Source organism: Fundulus heteroclitus, chromosome 4 (assembly GCF_011125445.2).
Source record: "Fundulus heteroclitus isolate FHET01 chromosome 4, MU-UCD_Fhet_4.1, whole genome shotgun sequence".
NCBI lineage: Eukaryota > Metazoa > Chordata > Actinopteri > Cyprinodontiformes > Fundulidae > Fundulus > Fundulus heteroclitus.
Window position 1 is genome coordinate 9,295,022 of NC_046364.1, and position 20,875 is coordinate 9,315,896.

The window sequence follows — 20,875 nt, forward strand, 5'->3', positions numbered from 1 at the left end:
ATCAAAGGAAGTTTATTGGATTTGCATTGAGTTATTGATTCTGCAGCAGTCCCTCCTCCTGAACAAGCACGTGGCGACAGTGGAAAGGAAGGCATCCTTTTTAACACGGGAAACCTACTGTAGAACCCATTTGGTATTGAGAGGAAAAAGCAGAGACAAAAAGCACATGTATTGTTTCAGGACTACTTTCTATATTGAAGAAAAGATGTTGTTCCTCTTAATGTTACATATTTTAATCATCTTAACTGCATGGAGATAAGTGTAGCATTGATATCAAAAATAAAAAGTCCTTGCAGGGTCATACAGTCTCATTTTTCCAACATTTGGTTTGCTTCTGTGTAGGTTTTAAAAGACACGCCTTAAACCTTATAATTCACAGTGTCCAGCACTTGAACTGGAGCACACTGGGGTGATGGCGGCACAGAAGTTAGGGTTTTTGTCTTGCAATTGGAAGGTTGCCGGTTCAATCCCCTGCTCTGACTGTCTCTGCCGTTGTGTCCTTGAGCAAGACACTTCAAACCTGAATCTATTGATTTCATTAGTATAAATGTTTTGCAGTGTGTGGTTTGCCTCGCTTTTGAATAAATTACAGTTAATTTGCTACAAACTTGTGGATGGAAGCGTGCCTAATTTTCATTTTCTTTCTTTTTTTGTGATGTTTTAAGTTTGCACGACAATTGGATGGAAACATAGCTAGTAACACGATGCAGTCTGCTAGGTTTTCTTAGATAGAAAACATTTTACCTATCTGTTTGATGAGATATGTGTTGTGAATTGGTGCTATATAAACTAAATTGAACTAAAAAATAAGCTGTTTTGACTAGATATATTGTTCTAGGAGCAAAGTAGGTTAAAATTCATAACCAAAGAAGGGAGGTGTATCTATCCTAGGTCATTACAAAATCGTCATAGGTAGGTAGCTCCCATTTTTTTTTTTACATTAAGTGGTACCAGTAAGAGCAGCAGTGAGGTAGTAAGATATCTATATAGCTTAAGTCGCTTATTAAACAAGGTTATTTAACAGTATTATTGTAAAGTAGTAAAGTAAACCATGTAAACCTGTATTACTATGAAATACAGGTTTGCTTGCGGATTATTTGTGCCTTGTTATATCATTTTGTGTTATGTTAATGTGTTTTTTTTTCATATGCAGATATGTTTGGCTCCTTTTTTGACCAACTCAAATATATAATTGTAAGCCCACATATTGTTTTCCAGTTGAATAATTGGGGGGTTTGAATCGCTGCAGCATGTGAAGTGTTCCTGGGCAAGATGCTGATTTTCTCGTTGCCACCAACCGAGCACTCATTTAATGTCCGCAATATGCTTATTCACCATTTGATTTCTCTGTTGTAAGTTATTATGGACAAAAGCATTGATTAAATGGCAGATTGCATTGTACTTTATTGTAAGGAGGTTTCAAAATTCATTAGTGTAATCATATGTGCATTTTATCATATTCATCAAATTTATATCATAGAGATTCATTTCAAGCATTTATTTCTGTTATTTTGGCTGATTGTAGCTGAGATGAATAGAAAACCTTGATTCTGAAGAATAAAGTTTAAATGACATTCTAATTTAGGACAAAGAGGGTATGTTATACAACTTCAGATAATGGTATTAACTGGACTCTGTCGATATGCTATAGAGAATTTTCGATCAATTCACAGAAGTAGGAAACACAAAAATATGTATAAAATGTCTTGACACGTGTTCACATTTCTTCCTTTGAAATTTTACTTGTCCTTTTGAGACTTAATGTTAGCAAGCACAGTGGTGCCAAGGCCTATCTAAATATAACTATATATGACATGACATTGGAACAGTAGATACTGTTTTACTTTGAAGAATTCCAATTACTGTCACTTTCCTTTTTGCATGCATCTCTGTCTCTCTCTCTCTCCCTCTCTTGCTGTATATAAATGAGACTGAGATAACTGTCAGTGCTTAATGTATGGTTATATGTGCCTGTCTTAGTCTGGGATTTCCTTGTAAATCGTCAGCTAAGCAGTTAAAAACTCATGTTTTGTCGATAACATGAGTTATTAACCACCTATGTGTGGTGAACAGAAAAGTTACAATATTTTAATTCAAAGTGAAGTAGATCTTTTTCCATAAAGAAAAGCAAGAGAGGCAACAGAGACTGAGGGTGATGAAAAAATGGAAGCTGATGAAGCCTGCCTTTACCCTGTGTTAGCAATACAAGTTAGATTGTCATGCACACAATGATCATAAATTGTTTACTGTTTTGGGAACCATTAGTGGTTACTGACATGAACTGTACCGGGTTTAGAGATGAAAGTGGTGAAAATATTTCAAGCATCTCCGAGAAAACACAATGTTCTCTTAAAATGTAACTCAGCCAATGTAAAAGCACGTTTTAGAAGACAATACACATCTGTGCCCGCATTCACGAAGAATCCTAAGAGTAAAAGTAGATCTTAATAGCTATGTCTATGTGCAAATAATTTCACAATTGAATTGAAATGTATTCAGATTAAAAAACAAAAAATAGGCGGATTGTACCATTTATATCAATTAATCCGATCATATTGTGTGTTTACATGCACCGGGCTTTTTTCAGAATAGAACTTCTCTGACACGTGCAGTTATCAAATTCCCCTTAAAAAAACGCAGAATAAGAACTTCCGTCTTTGCTGGACAATGAAAAATAGTAAAGAAGGCAGGATTATATGAGTGTTAGAAAATGGATGGATTGATGGATATCTTCCAAGATCCCAGGCTGGACTTGCACTAGGTTCTACTTATGGTGGAACTCTTACTGAATAAGTAATAATTTTGAGGTCTTTTAATTCTTCTAATATAAAGGTTGCATCCAATATTCCAATTGGCTTGTTTACATGACACATTTTTATGCCGATCGGCCCTTTAATCAGATTATTTTTGTTAAACGTAGCTAGTGACGTCATTTTAGGAAAAAGAATTTCCCCAATTCTACGATTTTTCTTAGAATTTTACCTCGGTAAGATAAAAGTTACTCAGAAAGCACACTAGGCCTCCTAAAGTGGGAAAAAAATATTAGGAATAGTGAGGAGGACTTTTAGTGAGCCACATAGTGTCTTAAGCAAGGAAGATGGTGGAAACAGAGAGAGAGCTTTTTGGCTGATCCACCACCCAAGCAGTGGAGGAATGAGCGCATAAACTTCTTTAACAATCTTACAATTATTATTATGTAGATAAGATAAACCTTATCATCCCCATAGATGGAAATGAATTCATTTTAGCGGCCCGACGGATTAACAGTGCAGATCCAGTAATGTAGTTTTATAGAAAACAAATTAAAAACAGGAAGAATATTGACAAATCCTGATTAAAAATTGGAGAATTGTACAAATAATATAGTACAGATTAATTTTTATATTATTTACAGAAATACTCTCAATTTAAACATTCTAGAAGAAATGGAAAAAGTTGCAAAAAGTATGTACATAACTACACGCTTTAGACAAGATAAGAGAGGTAAGGAAGTCTTGTCTGTATTGCAGGGCGATATCAGTAGCCTAAATGATCATCTAGAAGTTTGCTTGTGTGATGCCTTCTCTTCTCTGGCTTTTGATTGCTGCATGGAGCGCTTCTCACTTTCCAGGCTGGTGCGTAAAAGCACCAAGACACACAGAGAAAAAGGATCTGTGACAATGTGCTTCAAAGTCCGCCTATTGTGCCGTAATCCAGGGACCGATTTCCTTTTAACACTCCTCTATCCTTCGCCCAGAGCTGTGCGGACAGAGGCGTTGCTCCTCTTGTTTTTTCCCCACCATTTTCTGTTGGTTGTTTTGCCAAATGACACCACTTTATTCAAGCAGGCGATCGCCATAAAACGCTGACAGCTGAGAGCACATTAATATTAAATAGATGAAGTAGCAAAGTGACCAGTATTTCAAATAAACACAAGAAAATAAAAATGATGAGGAGGATAATAATAATAATGCATTCCAACATTTTGATGCTGTGTGGGAATTATTTAATTTTGCTAAATTTTATCAACATGATACATTTCTTAATCCGGCCTAATCGGTTAATTTATCTCCATTTATTACTATGTGTGCATTTGTGTGCGTATGTTTCCTGTACTATCAACCAATCACAGCTCTTAAAAGACAGCGTCACATATAGGAACGGGGTCAACCAAACCTCACTGAGATAAAACTTGTCATTTTCTCACTCAGAGTCGCCCTCAGCTGCTATCTGAATCACTCCTAAGCTAAGACTCCTAGGGGGGAATTGTTAGGCTAAGATAGGAGATGTCTGAGAGGAAACTGAAGAGTCTTTGTGAATATGGGCACAGTTTTAGACTCAGCCTTTTTAAAACAGGAATATATGATCCAAACTCTTCCATTCCAGCTCTGGCTGTATGTTAAGGGTCATTTTCCTGCTGGAAGGTGAACATCCACCCCAGTCTCATGTGTTGTTTTTTTTCTATCCATCTTTCCCTCAAGTCTAGTCAGCTTCCCTGTCCTTTATGGATGGTATGTTTAGTGTGTGCAGCTTTAGTTTTTCTGCTCCAGACAGGGTTTGCATGTAGGCCAAAAAAACTTAAGCTTTGGTCTCATCTGTCTGGAGCTCCTTCTTCCACTTGTTTCTTGTTTGTCCACCATGACTTTTGGCAAATTGCAAACAGGCCCTTTGGCCAGCAGATCTTGCCCAGCCTGTCATTTTAGGTGGACTGCCATGCCTTGGTAGGTTTGCTGTTGTGTCATACGCTTTCCATTTTTGGATGATGGCTTGAACAATGCTCTGAGAGATGTTCAACTTCTGACGATTGTCTTCTTTTTTCTTTTAACCTAACCCTGACTTCAGTTTCTTCAGAACTTTGTACATGTATTAACTCATTGTGCATTCTTGATGCTGTAATTATTTTTCATGCGTTGTTTAAATTCTGATTACCAATAATCTGACATGCATTCATCAGGATTCATCATCAGTTGAGCCTTAAATTTGAGCTATTCATTTGTGTTGTATGTTTTTGTTCTGTGCCATGTCTTTCCTGCTCCCCCGCCTTTCCTCGTTTCTATGTTCTTGGATGGATAACATGCCACAACAAGCATTTTCTGCTCTGTTTACAAGAGGAGAATAAAAGCTCATATGCTTCTATCCCCCAACCTCTGCCTGAGCTTGAATTAGGGTCCTCATCTCTCAGCTGCACTGCTCAGTGACAGTGTGATTCTGTACAGCGGTAGTTCAGTGGATACCCCTGAGTTATTTACTTCAACAGGCCATGCATGAACTAAAGAATCAATACACATCAGCTGCACAAGAAGGAAGTAGAAAAACAGTAATTGCATCCTTCAACCAAGCTATAATTTAGTAGAGACATATTTATTACTTATCTCTGGGTATATATGTGGCATGGGTCCCCATTGGGGCTTTTGTAAAATTATGGATTATTCTTAAAATTAAGTATCAGCAAAGATGTTTATGGCCAAGTTGAGAGTGAGAGAGAAAATAATTGAAGATCTATGAGCCGGTGTAAAATTGCAGAAATATATATATTGTAGTCTGTTTGGTACATAGAATCTATCATAAATCTTGATTCAATTACCTGGCCAGCAGATAAGGCAATTTATTCAGCCTCAGAAGACAAACAAGAGCAGTTTTCCTACTGTAAGTAACAGTTAATCTTAAATTAATTATGAGTTGCGTTTCATGGTCCAAACTCAAATAGAGTTCTTGTCTAACAGCATTGAACTACAGTGATAAAGATGCAAATAAAAATTCAGAGGTAATACATTGGGAGCCTAAAGATTGTTTTTTTTTTCTTTCTTCTTTTTTGCAAGTGGCTATCTGTAAAATTAATAATGGAAATTAACAAAGGAAAGTGATTATGTTGTAATGTTCTAGGTTCTGTTTTGGTTTGTTAACTCTCCTGCCTTAGGTTCTCTGGCTGCTTTGAGTTTTGTCTTGTCTAGATTCCTGTTTTGCTTGTTTACAGTTAGTTTATCCTGTTTTGGTCATCCGTGTTAGTCTTGGCTTTATCTTCTGTTTTAGTTTTATACTTCGGGGTTGTTTTGTTTCTTATCAGGTCTGGTGTAGTTTGTTTCTGTCCACTTGTCCTCTCAGCTTTTTAGGTTTGGTTTCTGATCTGTTCTTGTTTTGAGCCTCAGCACTGATGTCTGGTCTAATTACTTACTCTGCACACCTGCCTAACTCCACCCCTGCTGCAATCACCTCTCACCAGTTTCACCTGCCTCCACCTCCATATAAACTGTTGGGACCAGACATCAGTGCCAGGTCGTCTTGTTGGTCTTGTCATGGTTTTGGGTGAGTCAATCCTGATCTGATGTTTGTTTTTGGAATTTTGACCTAGTGTTTCCCTTCCGGAGAACCTGAGCTATTCTGTCATGTTACCAGTCAGTTTCTGTTCCTATGAAGTTCTGGATGTTTTTTTATTAGTCTTTTTGATTCTATAGTCCTTTTTGCATTGCTCTGCTTTTTGTTTAATAAATCCTTTTTTAAGAACCTCTGCTGGTCTGGCTGAATTCTGGGTCCGCTGCCGTGATTCATTACATATGAAGCTGTCAATAGTTTAACCTCTGAGTGTTAATCAGTTTTTGTCCAGTAGAAAAGGTTTGTGTGTGCATGACTGTGGTTTCATACGTGAAATGTTTGCATTTTGTAAAGATAAGGTGGTATTTAAATAATAATAATAATAATAATCTACAACAACAATTTACAGAATAAAGGACATGAATACTGTATCCAGTGATAAATCTGGGAGATTTTAATTTCAATATTTTTTTTCAAGTAAAATCTGTAAATTGTGAGGAGGGTGCGTTCACCTGCTCCCATATTAATACTTGGTACAGCCAGCTGTCACTGCTTTTCCATCTACAAGTCTTTTAAGATATGTCTCTACCACATCTTGCCACATCTAGAGACAGGAACTGTTGCCCTTTCTTCTTTGCAAAATGCCTCAAATTCAGTCAGATTTGGTGGAAAGTATCTGAGAATATCAATTTTCAAAGACCCTGAGGAAGACCCAGAACTCGCTGGAGGGACTCTATATCCTGACTGGCCTGGGAACACCTTGGGATCCCTCAAAATGAGCTGGAGGATGTTGCTGGAATGTCTGTTTTCCTCCAGGACCTGTTGCTTTGATCAAAGCTCTGTCTGTATGATTGGTCTCATTGTTTTGCTTGAAAGCGGAGCTTCCTGTACAGTCCCAAGTAGTTTGCAGGTTTTTTTGGAGGATCGCCCTGTAGTTACCCATTCCATCTTTCCATCAGCTCTGACCAACTCCTCTGTCGTTGCTGAAAAAGATTATCCCCCACAGCATGATGCTGCCACCACCATGTGTCTCTTTGGGAATGCTGTGTTCAGAGTGATGTACGGCGTTATATTTGTCTCATCTGACCGGGTCACCTTCTTCCACATCCTGTGACCCCAACATAGCTTGTGGTGATGAGATTTATGACTGCTTTCTTTAAAGCTTTTTTTTTCTTGCCACTGTTCCATGCAAGCCAGATTTGTAATGATTGATTTATACAGTTTATCACTGGATGCTTCTCTAAATAATGCCTTCTTTGCACAACTGGTCAGTTTGGCTGCATGGGCAAGTATTCAGTAGGTCTGCAGTTCTGCTCCACTTTTTAAATTTTATATATGACATATTAAACAGTGCTATTTGAGATCTTCAAACGTTGTTTAGTATTACATGACCTTAAAACATCTACAAAATATCATCCTTGTTATTGTTTTCATTGGTCTTTGTGATGCTGTTTGTCCAACAATGTTTTCTTACAAGCCCCTGAGACCTTCATAAAACAAGCTGGATTTATAGTGACTTTATCAATTTATGAATAATGTGACTTCAGAATGGAATTTCTTTTACCCTGGATTTTGTTTAAGGCATCATATAAAGGCATGTCACACTTTTAAGATTGTTATTTATTCAAATGTACGCTATGTTTCCTTCACATTGCACTTCACAATTATGTGTGACTTTATGTTGGTCAATCACATTCAATTACGATAAAATCCTTTGAGGTTTTCAAGTGTGAAACTTTTTCCAAGGCACTATAAACAAAATGAAAAGATAGTAAATATAAATAGAAATAATACAACAAAACATCACTGGAAATTATATTAACAAAGTCCCTCCATTAGCTGCTGGAAGTAAAGAAAAAAACAAAATTTTTAATCATCTTATACATTCTAGTTTAATCTGTAACGTCATGTTCTAAGTTATTGAAGTGATTGACGAAACTGACTGAGTTTCCTTCTTAGTCAGCTGTTAATGCTTGGTAGATTCTGACTTCAGTAATCCTTATGTTCTCATTTTTGTCTTTCTAAATGAAGGTTTTACTGGGACTTGACCATGCTGCTGCTGATGGTCGGCAACCTCATCATCATCCCCGTGGGCATCACCTTCTTCAAGGACGAGCACACCCCCCCATGGATCGTTTTCAACGTGGTCTCAGATACATTCTTCCTCATGGACCTGGTCCTCAACTTCAGGACGGGCATAGTTAAAGAAGACAACACAGAGATCATCCTTGATCCCCAGCAGATCAAGATTAAGTACCTGCGCAGCTGGTTTGTGGTAGATTTCATATCCTCCATCCCCGTGGACTACATTTTCCTCATTGTGGAGACACGCATTGACTCGGATTTCTACAAGACAGCGCGTGCTTTACGGATTGTGCGCTTTACAAAGATCCTCAGCTTGCTGCGGCTCCTGCGACTGTCTCGACTCATTCGTTACATCCACCAGTGGGAAGAGGTAGGATGGTTCACCTCAGGGTGTTAAGCTTGTTTACTGACTATTGCCATGTTCCCTTTTTGAAGATCGTGTAGTCGTCTTTAGAAAATCATTCAGGTTTTTTGGAAAATCTTTCATGTTCCCCAAATAGCGAAGTGTAGCCTAGCTCAATAAATAAATAAACAAATAAATAAATAAATAATAATAATAATAATAATAATAATTAATAATAATAATAATACAATGCATAACAATCCTGCAACTATAATTTGACAATGCAGTCAAGATTAGGATTTACTTTCTAAATTAAATTACAATTTAAATAATATTCCTATCCTAATGTACTACTGCGAGCACTTTTGCTGTGTACCTTCTCCGTCTTCCCCCCAGGAAAGAAATATACATAGAGGACGCCTCTGATTGCATCTCCCCTTGAAAGGAATGAAGAGACTCTTTTACTCTTTTACGCGAGTCACCAATAAGTTGATGAAGCTGGGATGTTGATTAGCATTTTACCTCCACGTGCCCATCCAGAGAGCAGTGGGACCCCAGGCCCCAGAGAGGCAGTGCTGCAGCACAAGCATGATTATAATTGCAGCAATAATTAGAAAAGTTCCCATTGCTCTCTTTGGATGGATTGTTGTTTAATCTCCTGCGTAAAGGGTGCAAAGCAAGGTGTCAGGTTCACAGTTTGAAGTCAACAACAAGCCACTCAAATTACATGACTTTATTTGACATTAAGAGGAACTTTTAAAGCTGTACAAAGTAATGTTAGGGGTTGCTGGAATTAAATAACTGTAAGGTTGAGAGCTTAGTAAGGTGTGCTGGCGTGTTGTGAAACCTTGCACAGTGAGAACTGTGATAATTTGACTTGTACGTTTTCATTTCAAAAGTGGAAGTGCCATGGTGAGATTTTAGGTTTAGTGTCCTGAGAAATAATACTGGAAAATCAGAGTGCAAAAGCATAATACAGAAGACTGTACTTTACCCTGCACAAAGCATTATTCTTAGTAGCAAATCAGATTGTGTACTCTCAAGCAAAGATGCAAGAAGCAAACATGATTTCTGCAACCTATTTCAGCATAGATGCTATGAAATTACCACCTGCCTGTGGTATACTATTGAAATTATTTTCAATAATAATTGTTTAGAGCACAGTACCTACAGACTTCACTTTATTAGGTCCCTGATGGGCAATTCGTTTGCAGCAAGAGATAGTAGTAGCAACCTCATCACAATCCAGACAATAGATAAGACAGAAGGATAAGAAGCAACTTATAAAAGTTAAAGGAGATCAATCTAATACACACATTTGTAAAAGATATAACAATGGATCTAAGACTTGAAGTTAAGATTAATGGTAGAAGCTGAAGTTGAAGTTAAAATTAAAGATAAAGAGCAGCAATTAGATCGCAAACTTAAATCAAGACCTAAGAATCTACAGTTTGATCAAAAAGCCTTTAATTCCACTTGTGATGGGACTTCATTCTTTTAAATTAAACATAGGGAAGACCGATAGATATTGGTTTAACTAATGTAAAGTATTTTTTTACCTTAAAACCTACAGGTAATTTGGAAAAATCTTGGAAAAACGGCAAACAAAATGCAAAAGTAAAAACTGGGCTCCAAAAATAACTTATCAACATTAATTTCTTTCATGTTTTTCTGTTTTACTTCAGCTGATGCCTCCTCGCATCAACCTTTGGATTAATTTCAAACCAAATATAGATTTTGCATCATGATGGCAGTTGGAGTATAACTTGCAATAAATGGCTATTTTGCTTTTTATTATTGACATTGACCCTTTTTCTATTAATTGCTTCATCTAAATAGCATTTTTTTTCCACCATAAAGAACTGCTGCTGTTAAATGTTTAACAACAAAAGTATTATTTATTGCGTTCCTCATAACTAAATGCAAACAAATATTTGCCCATTAAACTATGGAATATTTAAAGTCATTTTCATTAAATTAAAGTATTATTGAAAAGTTCATTTATTTCAGTAACTCAGTTTACAATGAGAAACACATTATATATACTAATTACACATAGACTTATGTTTCCAAGCATTTTTTTTCTGTTAATTATGATGTTTTTCCGCTAACAGCTTATGCAAACACATCATTTAATTTCTCAGGGGATTAGAATATTACATCAGACCAATAAAAATCTATTTTTAATACAGAAATGTGGGCTAAATGAAATCTATGTTTAATACTGGTTTAAAAGTTATTTTCAAAGGGCACTTTAATCCAGCTAATGAGTTTCTTCAGAACATACATTCTAATTTACAGACAATGATGCATATTTATCCCTGCCTGCTATATAACATTAATAAATAAAATTATGCCCTTATTATTTATATATTTACAGATAAAAAAGTGTTTTCATTATGTCAAATATGAGATTGAAGTGGAACTAAACAACAATAGATCTCGGTATCTCAGAGTATCATATTTATTGCAAATAAAATGAGCCAAGCTTAAGCCATGGTCATACCATCATCACATGTACGGTGTTTCCAGAGAATTCAACCACAATAAACAGCCTCTTCACTGTTATAGCTGTGCTCAAGGTAGATTAGTTCTTCTTTCGAACAATAGATGGTTCTTTATATAAAATCCGCCCGTATCCATCAACAGGAAGCAGAAAAGGATGAAACAGAGGAAGTGAATTCCTAATACATTTCCTCACAACAAAATTTGCCCTAAGTGTCACTTTACATGCATTTTTACTAGTCAATTAAACATTCAGAATATTTATTCCCTCTTTTTTATTCAGCCAATCACATGCTAGTAAAAACAAATCTTCTCAGAGTCTGTCTAGCTGTACTTCTTCTTTGGTGAGGGCCACTTGTGTTGTGCATAAACTCAAAAGCAGTGAAACAGAAAAAATTAAACCAGATGGAAGAGTTCATGATAGCATGTTTCTTAGTTACATTAATGGCTCAAGGAACCAAAGCAGGTGAAAGGAAGTAAGGAAATGAGAAAAAGGATGGGAAAGGCAAGGAATACGTAAAGACAAAATAAAGCCTCCAAAGCTTAAAGCCTGTCCTTTTGTTTGGAGATAATTGATCACTTCTCAAGAGTAGTGCTTTGTTTTAGAAACTAGGCTTAACAGAAGGACAGGAGCAGACTAAGGCGAATGATTAATATTCAGACCATGAAAAATATACAAGGGCATTTTAATGACATTAACTGCTCTGCCATGTACAACTGAAGCAGCACAACAAGGTGAAGGGGCATCAGACATGGAGAAAGTAACACACTGTGCATGTGTGTGTGTGTGTGTGTGTGTGTGTGTGTGTGTGTGTGTGTGTGTGTGTGTGTGTGTGTGTGTGTGTGTGTGTGTGTGTGTGTGTGTGGGAGGGGGGGGTGTCATGTTGGTTGTGTGTAAAGGTTCCGATGAATACTAGTTAGGCAGACAGAGTGAAAGACCAGCCTTGCTTCAGCACCATAGCACTCTCCATGCAACCTTACAAAAATGTCATCTGTCACTGCAGACTAGCTTGTCACCAACATCACACCACCTGCCTGACTTTTTGACTTTTCCTGTTAATGCTGTGCTGCAACCCATGCACACACTGGCAACATACAGTTACTGCCTCAGGAGTTACAGGATCCAGAAGGATCAGTCTGATTTGGAGATCATTTTCATCACTGATTATGTACCGTGCCATGCTAAACAAGTTAGACATTTTGACATTTTGTGACATAGCAACCACAAACTTCAGGGTATTTTAGTGAGAGTTGATGCTATTAACCAATACAAAGTAGTACAAAATTGTAGGGTGTAAGGAAAATTAAACTTGTATAAAGCTGAAAAGTGTGGCATGCAATTGTAGTCAGCTCCCTCACTCTGATATCTTACTCAACTGTTCTCATGTAATTTCAGGTTGATTCTATAGGTTGTTTGTGGATTTTTTGTGTCAGTTGCATATATTTATGTTTGAAGAACATAAGACCTTTGTAATTCCATCTTATTCACGAACATGATGTTGACATAATGTAAATGCATTTTAATCCAATTACAAGTAGTTGTACATCAGCCAATTGGCTTTAATTACTGCCCTCCTCAGTTATTTATTTGTTTATTTATTTGTTTATTCGAATGAAGAAATGGCAGGAGCAATCAAGAACCTATAGTGTTGTTTATGTTCTGATTTGAAGACTTGCTAGGAGTTTCCAGTTTAAATATAAAACTGATTTTTTTTTTTAAATGAACTAGTAAAAGCATGATATTATTGGTGCATCTCAATGAAATAAAATTGCTCGTAGCTCTAGTTTCTGTTTCTAGACTAGGGATGGGTACCTTTCACACTTGAACTGATACGGTACTGAAACCCGGTACCTGGGAATCGATACCAGTACTTAACGGTACCTATTTTCTGCACTTTTGTGTGATTATGTAGAAATCACTGTTTATTAATAAAATATCTAAATGTTTCAATTTAACATATTTATTTCTCTCCCAAGATAATGACTCCAGAACGATCGGTACTTTCATGGGAAGTCACCAATAAGAGAAGAAAGTCGCTGGATTTGTCGCTAGTCACTTTTTTGAAAAACCCATCGCTGGATGGGTCTGAAAATTTGAAATTTGCTAAATTAAAAATATAGCAAAAAATTATCTTAATTGGCAGCAGTGACCAGTAGCTTCCTCAGATTAGGAGCATTTAGCACTTTCTATCAGCCATGCTTTGTTTAGTGGATCAGCGGCTACTGACGTTATTACACTCCTGTGCATGCAATGCTATGTTCATGTTCGGCATAGAATATCAACCACTCTTCCACTCCTTCAGTGTCACAGTGAATTTTTTTTTCTTACGTGAATTGGTACCCGGTAGTACCAACAAGATTCAGTCAGTACTTATAAAAGTACCAAATTCGATACCCATCCCTATTCTTGACCGTTTCATGAGGTCAACAGTAAGAACACCATCTTGAGTAGGAAAGGAGCTTGGGACTGCTGTGCCGATTTTGGACAGCCTTTAACATTTACGTCATTACAAGCTGGAAACGCACATGGATGATTCAAGTCAAATCCGGGCCTATATCCTTCTGAACAAGAACTACAAAGTGCGTGCCTTATTATCTTCGGACCGGACATTTTCTTTAATTTCTATGTGGGGTGGACTGTGCTTATACGTGTTGTCACACAAAGGATAATGGGATTATTGATAGCTCCTTAAGACCAGTATGAGACATTGCAAGGTTACTATGCTAAAGGAGCTGGGGGAGGAAGCATACAGACTCCTTTTCCTACCCCTTTCCTTACTGACTGCACTATTCAGACGCACTTCCGCTTTGGCTAAAGATTCTTTCTCCAAAAGACGTTTTTGAATGTGACCATGGTTTTCCAGCAGGTCTTGGCACCTGTTCAAACAGCCAAAATGAAAAAAAAAAAGGTCAAGTCAAAATAGTATAATTGGCCAACAAACCTGCCTCATATAACCTCTATGGAGAATCTATGAGCTGTTATCTAGAAGAAGGTGAGAGAAACCACCTAGAGTTGTCAAAGCAACCTGGGCTTCCCTAACACCTCACCAGCTCCATGGCACACTGTGTTGATACAGCAATGCTGTAGGAGCCCTGACTAAGTCATTAATCAATATCAACAGGCTAACATTTCTTTATTAAAGTTGTTTTTTATCGGTCTTATAAATGTATACCGTAGTATTCCAACTTTCTGAGAAGCTGAATGTTGAGTTTTCTATAGCTGTTAGCCCCTAATCATCCAAATAAACATAAATAAACACTTGGAATATATCAGTGCATGTGCAATGATTCAATTCAATATCTGAGTTTCACTCTTTGATTTCCAAAACTATAATGAGATTCTAAGTTATTTAGATGCACCTGTTTACAGTTTCTGGCACATATAGTTTAAAACATGTTCCAGTGGTGTTTAGGCTAATCATTTTCTGCTTCGCATCCTCTCTCGCAGACAAATTGTGTCAGGATGACCTGAACTCTCACAGCAGTAGGCTGCTTTGACGCGTCATAAATCTGTTTTATAATCTCTTGGGGACGGTTAGCTAACTCACACTCGGTCACAGACCCAGTACAAGCGCAATAACATTTCTAGGAGATATAGCGGTGCTGACTCCTACTGAAAAGAAAAAAAAAAATCCCCAGGCGTGTTCTAAGAGGTCACCTTAGATTTCTTTCTCAAACTTCTAGTACAGACCAAGAAACGATTTCTGATCTTCTCTAAAGCTGTTCATGTATAGACATATATATATGCATGCTGCCATTTCCCATGTGTTTGTTTGCAGCTTTCAGCAGGCTGTGTTGACACTGGCACCGTGATTGCACGTCCTCTGAATATAATGCATCATAGGCGGAGGCTCAGACATGTTTTCACATAACCACCAGCTGATGAAGTGTCCTTTGGCCAGAATGTTGATCCCTAAACTGTTCCCCGGAGTCTTCTCAGAAAAGAGCAGCGAGGACTGCTGAGCTACATCTTAACATGAATCATCAGCCGACACGCTGCAGCCCTACTAAAGCTGGCGATGACGAGGACTCCGCATTGAACAGGGGAAAGTTTGAAATCAAACAATTTGCCTTCATAGGATCTTAGAATCTCTAAAGGCGCTGATGTGTAGCTCTGGACTTTTGACCTGTTAAAGTGATTTTTTTTTTTAAAGCTGCAGTCTTTACAAATCAATCATCATCTTTACCTGCTTTAAGCTGATCCCCTCTAACACCGTCACTAAATGTTTATGCATACGTAAGTAAAGCGACGCCCTGATCCCCCGCCGGCTCGTGAAATCTTCTTACACGTCCTTTTCTATCACGGTTACCATAAATTAGCTTTGATTGCCTCCGTTCCCTTCCAAACTCTCTAGATGTGAGGGCTTTTTTCACACCCTGCGAGCTGATAGAACGCTGTTTACAAACAAGGAGGTTTTAGTGGTTGTGGCTTCATGCCAGTGATAACACTGTCATGCATAATGGCGTTCAGCAGTGTGTGCAGATATTATCGAGCTCTAAAACATGCGCGGACACACACATACACACACAAACACACACACACACTAAACAGTCTGTCACTATGCCTCTCCTCCTTCTCTCTCTTGTCAGCTTCCTCTTGTCACTCTTCATCTGGATAAAAATAAGACCGTGACCGGATATTCCTCCTCATTGGTGTTGCTGACTCGGGTGAGATTAGTCATCTCGTTAAATCAGATTTAAGGCAGTCCGCTAATGACTAAGCTCAGAAGGGTTTCCTCCCATCTTGCCCGAAGCCCACAACACAACCGTCACAACTGGCCAACTCGGTAAATGTTGTCTTCAACATTTACTGCTTGGGGAAAAGTTTGCGTGACAAGGCAAAAGACGGAGGAAAGGAATGCAGATGGATGTGAGAATGGACCAATGCTAAAAGAGAATGGTAGATCATCACAGCTAGTCATATCATAATAAAACTTCTCAGGATCAGGAGGACAAGTTTCCTCCAGTACATAATTTGGGTTTTACTTAATTGTTGTAATAAGTAGGAACATAAACAAAATAAAACACATTAAGAGCTGAGCCTTTACTAAAAGCCACAGAAGATTATATAATGTGTTTCAAAAGAAGGAGCATCATTTGACCTTTTCACATTTTGTCAGATTCCAATCACAACAATAATATATTTAGCTGTGAATGTATGTGCTAGATCAAAAACCATAATTGTGTAGAGGAAGGAAAGGGATACATGGTTTCCAAACACTTTTACAAGGAAAAATTGTTCTTTTTGACCATGACATGTCATTTAAATCCCATATTAAACAGGATTTCCAGAATTTCCTTTTGTTCACCTCCAGAATATTGCCAGAATTAGAAATATTTTGTCCAGGAGTGATGCTGAAATACTAGTCTATTGTAATTCTTTACTATCAGGAGGTCCACAAAATGCAGTTCATAGCCTTCAGCTGATCCAAATTGTTGTAGCAGGACTTCTGAAGAAAGAATCATGAATATAATTTACCATTTTCCTTCTTAATAATCAAGCTCCATCTTATATCAGAGCTCTGATTACCCCGTATGTTCCTAACAGAGCACTTCGCTCTCAGACTGCAGGTCTGCTGGTGGTTCCTAGAGTCTCTAAAAGTAGAACGAGAGGCAGATCCTTTAGCTATCAGGCTCCTCTCCTGTGGAACTAACTCCCAGTTTTGGTCCCTGAGGCAGACACCCTGTCTACTTTTAAGACTAATCTTAAAACTTTCCTTTTTGACAAAGCTTATAGTTAGAGTGGCTTAGGTTATCATGCGCTATCTCTAAAGTCATGCTGTTATAGGCTTAGGCTGCTGGAGGACTGCAGGGTCTTTTTTTCTCACGCTGCTGAGTTCTCCTACTGTTCTCCAATTTGCATTGTTTGTTGTTATTTCAGCTTTTAACTTTTTGTTCTCTGTCTTTTTTCTCTTCATAGAAGGTACACCTGTTCTGGCGTTCTGTTAGCTGTGACACCATCCAGGGGAGACAGATCATCTGCTATTACCATATAACATAGAAAGGATTCCTTGATCAATGTGTGCTTCTGTGCTTTCTGTGTCTCTGCTCTGTCTTCTCTAAGCCCCAGTGGGTCGAGGCAGATGAGCGTTCACACTGAGCCTGGTTCTGGTTCTGTTGGAGGTTTTCCTCCCTGTTAAAGGGGAGTTTTCCTCTCCACTGTTGCTCCATGCATGCTCAGTATGAGGGATTGCTACAAAGCCATCAAAAATGCAAACAACTGTCCACTGTGGCGCTACACTCTTTCAGGAGGAGTGAATGCTGCTTGTCAAGACTCAATGCAATCTACTGGGTTTCCTTGGATAGGACATTTTTTGATCAATCTGTTTCTATGATTCTATGAAAGTCTCAGAGGTTTGTTAGAGAACATCAATGAACAAACTGGATCATGAAGACCAAGGAACACACCTGACAGGTTAGGGTTAGAGCTGGTAAAGTTTCAAACTGGAATAGGTTGTAAAGAAAATATCCCAAGCTGTTTACAAAAAATGTCTCTCTTTTCTAGATGTGCAAAGCTACTACAGAAAAAAACTTGCAACTTTAATTGCTGCTAAAAGTTATTCATTAAATTATTGATTCAGGGGGCCAAATACACATACGTGCTGCATATTTTTATAAAAAAAACCTGAAATCTATGTATCTGCGTACCATGCTGCTTTGTGTTGGTTTATCACGTAAAAATCTCAATAAAAATACACTGAAGATTGAGATTATGACATGACAAAGTGTGAAAATGTTGTCTTAAATGTAGCTTGTGCCACACCTCTCGTTTGTTTATATAAAAAAGATGGCAGAAGTTGGTCTCCATCGATATTCCTATTTTAAATTATTGAAATGTGTGGTGCTGCTTGCCCAGGTGGCTTTGTGCTTCAGCTATGTAGAACCAAACAAAAAATTGAAATGCTGTGCTAGAAGTCTGCTGTGTCCACAGAGGGAAAGTGAAGCGCCTTTCGTTTCCGCCCAGTAAGTCTGTAGAAAAATATTTAAATAAGGCAGATCAGCTAATCGGGCCCCCACTCAATGACCCATTACCTTAGCCAACGACTGGTCTATCACAGATAAGCAAAACAGCAATAATAGACCTAATGGGCTATTATTGAGTTGACAATGAGGCTTTCCAGCTACAGTGACAGCTCCTCAACACTCTGAATGAGCTTTGTGTGTTATGAATACCCACAATGGACTTGCTTAAAAAAATCTATTACATCCCAATACGTAATCCAGTGCAAACCCATTGCTGCATCCCTGTTTGGAACGGAGTCAGTGGGTTTTGTGATTTGAGCCCTCCAGGCCTGTTTAGACAGATGATGGAAGGGTGTTCCCTGTGGTCCATTCCCAGACCTGCTTTTCATTCTCCACATGCGCCTAGTCCACAGTGACAGAATGCATGAGCGTGGCATTTACAAAGAGGTATTTACAGTTGGAAATTCAACCTCTGACCAAAGTCTGCTTCACGATTCCACCATCACACCAGATGACTGGAAATAACACTAAGGCATCCATGGCTTCATAGCTACTGTTTTTCATCTTCTTTATTATGAATCCCATAGAAATTGTCTAAAAACACATCCATTATAATTAGGGCTGTAACCCTGCTTCGATGATTTTGTCAAATCTTGTAATTTTATGGAGTGAACCAACATAAAGAATGTAAGGAAAAGGGATATGTAGTTCCCTTATGTTTATACAAACAGAAGTCTGACAACTGTGATGTACATTTATTTGGATTCAGCCTTCTGGATCAATACCTTCTGGAAAAATATGTTTCGCTACGGTTAAAACTGCAAGTCTTTTAGGCTATGACCAGGGGCGAGGTGGCCCTGGCAATCCCTGGATGGCTGGTTTGGAAGGTGTTCGAAGTGGGTTTTTTTTTCTACCCAATGAATGGTAAATGATAAATGGCTTGTACTTGTATAGTGCCTTAACTAGTCCGTCGACCCCAAAGCGCTTTACACTTCGATCAGTCATTCCCCCATTCACACCCTGACGGTGGTGTGATTATTTTTTATATAAAAAAATATTTATATAAAAAAATTTCAAAAAATGAAAACCAGGCAAGAAACTGGAACTGGTTAAAGAAAGAAGACAGACATGGGTGGAGCAGGCAAAGTTGGGGCAGGATGCAGCCAGTGCCCAAACCTGACCAAACTTTCCTCGAGGGGTCAGTGTGATTATAATCAGCTAGGCCAGTAATGACATCGGACCGAGCAGCATGGCTACAGCAGGCTAGCAAACACTGCCTACAAGGCCCTATCCATTCTCAGAGTTGGCATATAGCATGTTTGTGTTGTGGATGTGTTCAAGGCACACAGAACATTAAAAGTTACACAATAAGTGTATAAATAATTAATAAGCTTTATCAATCAGTCCATAGTGGCTGACCTTACAAAGGAAGACGTTTCAGGAGAGAGTCTGTGTTCAAAGTTAAAAAGATAATATTAAAAAAAAATACATCCTGTGTTCATGTCGTCTATTTTTACCAGCTTTAGAAAAATGCAAATAAGTGGAATAATTCACTTACTGTGTTTGTGTGTTTAGTGCTTTTCTTATGTTGTTTTTTATTGTATTTGTTTTCTTAAACTGTGAGTACTATAATGTTTATCATTGTGGCTGTTACTGTTATTAGTAGCTGAGGAGGCCAGGGTCAGCTGTGGTCGTGGAGTTGATGCAGAGTGACAGGATTATGCCAGCCATAGGAGGGAGGAGGAGGAGGAGGAGGAGGAAGAAAGTGGAACAGGAACCACCTAAAAAACAGTGTTTTGCATTGAATTAAATTAATCTCTTGAGATCCGAGGATTGTCGTCCATACGAAGGCTTGACATCTTCAAACAGGCTGAAAATTATTAATTTCAGGTCCATCTTGTATTTCATGATACAGCTTTAGCTTTTGTTCCTTAATATTTGCTTAGATTTTTATGAGAAGCTACTAACCTTTATAAACTGAAAATAGTTATTTATTTATCATTAAATACACACATGCATGCAGTTTTAATTGATTAAGTTATTGCATTTTTTACTATGCTTTTGGAGATGTTCAAAGCTAGGTTTTATCATTTAACCCTGCTTTAGGTTCCTTCACAACTTTATCTTTGAACTATTTGTTGTCTTCCTTGGTCTTCATGCTATTCCCTGATATTCTCTAACAAAAACTGGAGGACCCAAAACATCAAATTGAGACTGATATTAAATTACACACAGGCGGACTCGATTATGACTTCTGAGTTTTGCAATACAAATGCACTCTACAGTGTTGCAAGTTTGATCTCATTAAGGGTGTTGAGAAAAATCATTTGGATCCAGACTTTCAGTCCGATTAGACTCAGCATAAAGATTTAGGCATTCAAATTGTTCACACGTCTCAAAAGAAAAAGAAAAGAAAAACGTGTGCTGTTTCCATTTTAGTATTGTAAAAAAAAAAAAAGTGTGGTTTGTTACAGTAGCATGCTACAGCACAAAAATCAAATGAAGTATTAATTAGGTAAAGTCTCGATAAAAAAAAATCTAAAAGTAATGTTACCAATGTATGACTTATTTACTTTTTGTTTATTTATTATGGAAACCAAGAGCTGTCATATCCAACATCCATTCAGATGGCTATTTTAATGAAAACAAAAAAAATAATTTTGTTATCACCAGAAAACTAGAGCCCCTTTT

General features: G+C 37.8%; 1 protein-coding gene across 1 annotated transcript in view; it reads left to right on the forward strand.

Annotated features, from left to right (window-relative positions):
• The window catches only part of hcn4 (hyperpolarization activated cyclic nucleotide-gated potassium channel 4), a 106,232-nt gene that overhangs the window by 30,673 nt on the left and 54,684 nt on the right, over positions 1-20,875 (forward strand). The window contains exon 2 of the mRNA XM_012868255.3: positions 8,320-8,743. Within this exon, the coding sequence (XP_012723709.2) occupies positions 8,320-8,743 (424 nt within the window). The remainder of the gene's footprint in view (positions 1-8,319; positions 8,744-20,875) is intronic.